General features: G+C 36.9%; 1 protein-coding gene across 3 annotated transcripts in view; it reads right to left on the minus strand.

Annotated features, from left to right (window-relative positions):
* Window positions 1–4,402, minus strand: part of GRID2 (glutamate ionotropic receptor delta type subunit 2) — a 1,637,701-nt gene that overhangs the window by 842,771 nt on the left and 790,528 nt on the right. For all 3 annotated transcript variants that reach the window (XM_045284270.1, XM_045284271.1, XM_004703263.4), the window contains exon 4: window positions 1,845–2,050. In XM_045284270.1, the coding sequence (XP_045140205.1) occupies window positions 1,845–2,050 (206 nt within the window). The remainder of the gene's footprint in view (window positions 1–1,844; window positions 2,051–4,402) is intronic.

A 4,402-nucleotide genomic window follows, 5' to 3' on the forward strand; every position in this document is an offset into this window, starting at 1 on the left:
GCCTTTCAGGTACCATTTTCTAGCACACAGTATTGAATCTCACACCCAGAAGATGCTCCGTCTGTGGCCAACTCATATGAATGTCAAGATGATTAAAGACACAGACCTTCATCTTAACTTCAGACTAAAGCAGGTAGTTGTGCAGGTTACTAATAGTTATATATATATATATATATATATATATATATATATAACTATTAGTAACCTGCACAACTACCTGCTTTAGTCTGAAGTTAAGATGAAGGTCTGTGTCTTTAATCATCTTGACATTCATATGAGTTGGCCACAGACGGAGCATCTTCTGGGTGTGAGATTCAATACTGTGTGCTAGAAAATGGTACCTGAAAGGCCCCCAAGCTTTATTATCTACTAGATGTCCGATGCTTGTATTCATGATCGCTCATTACTCTGTATTACCAATTTAAGTTAAATTCTATCTATTACTCCCATTTCACAGAGGGCAAAATGGAGGCACAGAAATATCAAGTAATTCACCCACTCTGCATGCTCAGAAATTAAATGAGGTGAACTCATATGGCCTATTCTAAAGTATTTCTCTGTTGCAAAAGCATACCAATCCCCCAAAAAGTCCCATTCAAGTGTTATGTCTCAATAAAGCCTTCCCTGCACTCCCTAGCCAAAAATTAACATAAAAGCTCCCACCTCATTTATTGCACCTTTAAAAGTTCCAATTCATGTTACATATTTTTGTGCGCTTGTCTTCAACCTCTAGTCATTTATGCGCGTCTTGAAAGACTTTGATTCTGTAAAGTGAGGAGCAGTCTATAAGGAAAAATCCTTTTGCTTTAATGAGAATCTCTGAGTCATTTGCTACACTGAAATAGGTTAAAGGTCTCTATTTGATCTTAAAGTTCATAATACATTTCTTCCCCAAATAAAATGTGATTTTATTGATAGATTCCCACAAGTTTTATTCTTGGTCATTTTTATCCTGCCTGATACCAATTATGTGCATGTTATAGACTGCCAAATAATTTCTAACACATTCCTAATTTAGAGGCTTTACAGCAGCACTTTAGGAACTACTGTCAGCATAATAGAGAAACAGGAAAAGATAATTAGTCAAATAAAGCCACCATAATTCACTCTTAAGAACAACAACAAAATTAGACGAAATGCAGAATGTCATGACTAAGCCAATCACTGTACAAGGTTACCAAGTTAAAGGCAAGAATGACTTAACAAGAAATATTGCGAGGGACCAGCAGACATTTTAGAACACAGAAATGTTGTACCAATGGTTAGAAATTATTTATGATATTTCCCCAATATTTCAAAAGCTTCTAACCTTTTCACTGTGTAGCATGAAGAAAATACAATGGTCATCCATTCCTGAGTGTTTTAAACACTTTAAATTATTTGTTTTGTTACAGAATTCATAAAACTGAAGGAAATATGCTATGTTTCATTCAAATAAGCATGTTCAGGTGATAAGATTGATTTCATATGAGCCTTTTCTAAGAAATAAAATTTTTACTTAGAAACATATTAAGACAAATGACAGTGCATTTGTGAATTCATTCTTGAGCTTGTGACAACCATTCAGATCAACAGAACTTTTACATTCCTATAAGACTTTTCTTAAAATTGTCTTGGAACTGTGCCTAAATATATATAAACACAAACATCCCTAGCAATTAACTGGACAGTACGGGGTCAATGTGATGAGCCAGGGATTCAACATGATACCTCCATTAGCTGTAATGAGAGTGCTGAAGTTAATTCCCTTCCACTGCTCTTAATTTTCATCACCTCTGTGGGGTCCACGATAAGAGCATTTTATTTTTACGCCCCATCCCCAAACTATAACCATCTTCACTTACCTCTGTGATGAAAGATTTCGCTGTGGCCGGATTCATAACAAGAATGGCTCGCCTCAGAGTGTCTCGATAGCGATTCAGTTCTTCGATTCTCATGGTGGCGAAGAGAGTGGTGATCATCTTATTGATGTTGTTTTCTACTTTCTGAAGTGCAACATCCATTCCCTGCTGAGATACTTTGTCCAAAAACTCTTGTATTCCACGGATATCTGAGAACATCAAAAGCCCAATCAAATATGAATTACAGAACAGAAGAGAGACAGATGATTGTCATATATAATAGAATAAATCATTTATACTCCAGGAGATGAGTTATCTAAAATAATGCTAATTGAGCAGTTTACAGAAAATGTTTATGGGATTATATAATTGCGTTTGCATGAAAATGCACTAATTGACACATTTAAATGAATTTCTTTTTCTCCACTCAGCAGTCTACATTATATAAACTCTGTAAAATGGATTAGACTGGATGATGATTGAAGGTAGGGCATTTTTACTTCACTAAAGCAAAACTGTAGGAGGAAAATACCAGGCCCTATTGTCCTCAGTGTGAAAGAATGATAGTAATTTCATTAAAAATGTGGATACCTTTGATGACATGTTCCTATAGACTAACAGGACTATATTTATTAAAGCAGGAAATAGCTTCACAAAACTTCACATTCATCATATAAATAGGGAGAGAGTTTTTCGAAGTTATCCTCAAAGCATCATTGAAAAAATAGAGCACAAACAGAACAGATGAAGCATTTCTTTCTGCTTATTGAGTATCAATTTTTGGCAAAAATTATAGAAACTTGGTAGGAGACCGACTTTCTTTTCAGAGTACATAGGATGTTATTCGTGTGTGAAAGATAAGGCTTCAAAATATGTCAATCTTTTAGTGAATAGGAATTTTGAATGCATGATCCTTACCTGAATTTCCAATAACCATTACAAAATAAGTAGATTTGGGGAAGGTTGTCTAGTAAAACTGTCTGTTCCCACATCATATTTAAATCAAGAAAGTAAAATCTAGAGTAAATACAGTGTTTGTACATGTGAACCTTGATGTACATTTAAGCACTGGTAAGTATCTGAAACGTTACAAATATTTCTCTCTAGTACAGTCTTGAATGTACATAAATGGAGGAATCTGATTTATTAGGAGGCGAGGTTGACACAAGCTAATCTTCCTTTAGGAGATTTGACATCACTATATAATACATTATATCTTTCATTATGACTTTTAGTCCAGGTAATTTAAAGAAACAAATTCACAGAAACTCATATATATAAGAAAGGGTTTGAAATATAGGGTAAATGTACAGTCAGAAAGCATCCCAACACAGTCCATTCCAAGCCCGTAAGTCCGATTTAGCTCATACGTCCAACACCGATCTGCAAAGTCCTCCTCAAACTCACAAAACACCCACAATGACACAGATGCAGGAGGATCACAGGCCAGTGGGTAGCAAGTCTTTGAATCCAGTGGCGACGGTGTAAGCATCTGAGTGCTGGCAGGGGTCTCCACACAGCTGCTCAAGCACCCAGGGCTGCGTCAGGGTCAGTCCATGCGGATTCTCCTTGGCGCTGTCTTGCAGGAAGTGAGCCTGCCAGCTAAGGCAGCCACACACTGGTCTGACCATCAGAGAACAAGAGATCCGAGAACCAGGCAGGCGAGGCTCACTGAGCCATTTACCTCTCTGCCCTTCAATTAATCCTACGTGTGTTTATTGGCCAGGTTGGCACAATAAGCTTTAACTATCTCAGACTCTATGGCATACACATTTGAAAAATAAAAATTGGTGAAAGAACAGAAGTAAATGGTATGGCAAAGTGCTTATTATGAATGGGGACCACCTCAGCACTCTTATGTATGCGATGACATGCAGGTAAATGTAGTTTATCAAATGTAGAAGCTTATATATTTTACTAATATAATAACAAGGAAAAGGAATGAGTTAACTTATAGAACCAGAAAACAAAGAGACACACGTTTGCAAACTGATATAGTCTTGGCTCTGATCATTATAAATCAGGATTATTTCACATAATAGATTCTACTAATATTTAATATAGCAATATAAAATATTGTCTTTTATTTCCTGGCTTACAAATCAACATTGTTATTATTTTGGCAGAGATATGTGGCATGATTTTAAAATGACATAGAATCATGTTAAAATTATTTGAATTTGTCATGGTATAGATTGCTAGTCAATGCTATTAATTTTACTCAGATTGAAAGTTTATGCTGGTAAAGTAACAAGTCAATGTATTCATTTAGTCATGATTCTGTGATGACCCACAGGAGCTAGGAGTGAACCATAGCCTCTGGAACCCAGCTCCCCATGCAGGGACTCTCCCGAATCCATCAGACAGCTCGGATACCAGAGGAGTAGCAGAACCAGAAACAGTGTTGGATTTCCTACTCAGCCTAGGAATAAGTTTAGGGTGAGCACTTTGGGGCAGGACACCGCATTAATGAGTGGGGTGCCTGTAGGCACTCAACTGAGGAAGCTGGGCTTGCTGACCCCAGGAAGTGAGGGCTCTTTGCAGTGAGGTTTACTGCAATC

This window comes from Echinops telfairi, unplaced genomic scaffold, assembly GCF_000313985.2.
Source record: "Echinops telfairi isolate 266 unplaced genomic scaffold, ASM31398v2 ScPeMD7_7468;HRSCAF=8506_0, whole genome shotgun sequence".
In the NCBI taxonomy this organism is placed as follows: domain Eukaryota; kingdom Metazoa; phylum Chordata; class Mammalia; order Afrosoricida; family Tenrecidae; genus Echinops; species Echinops telfairi.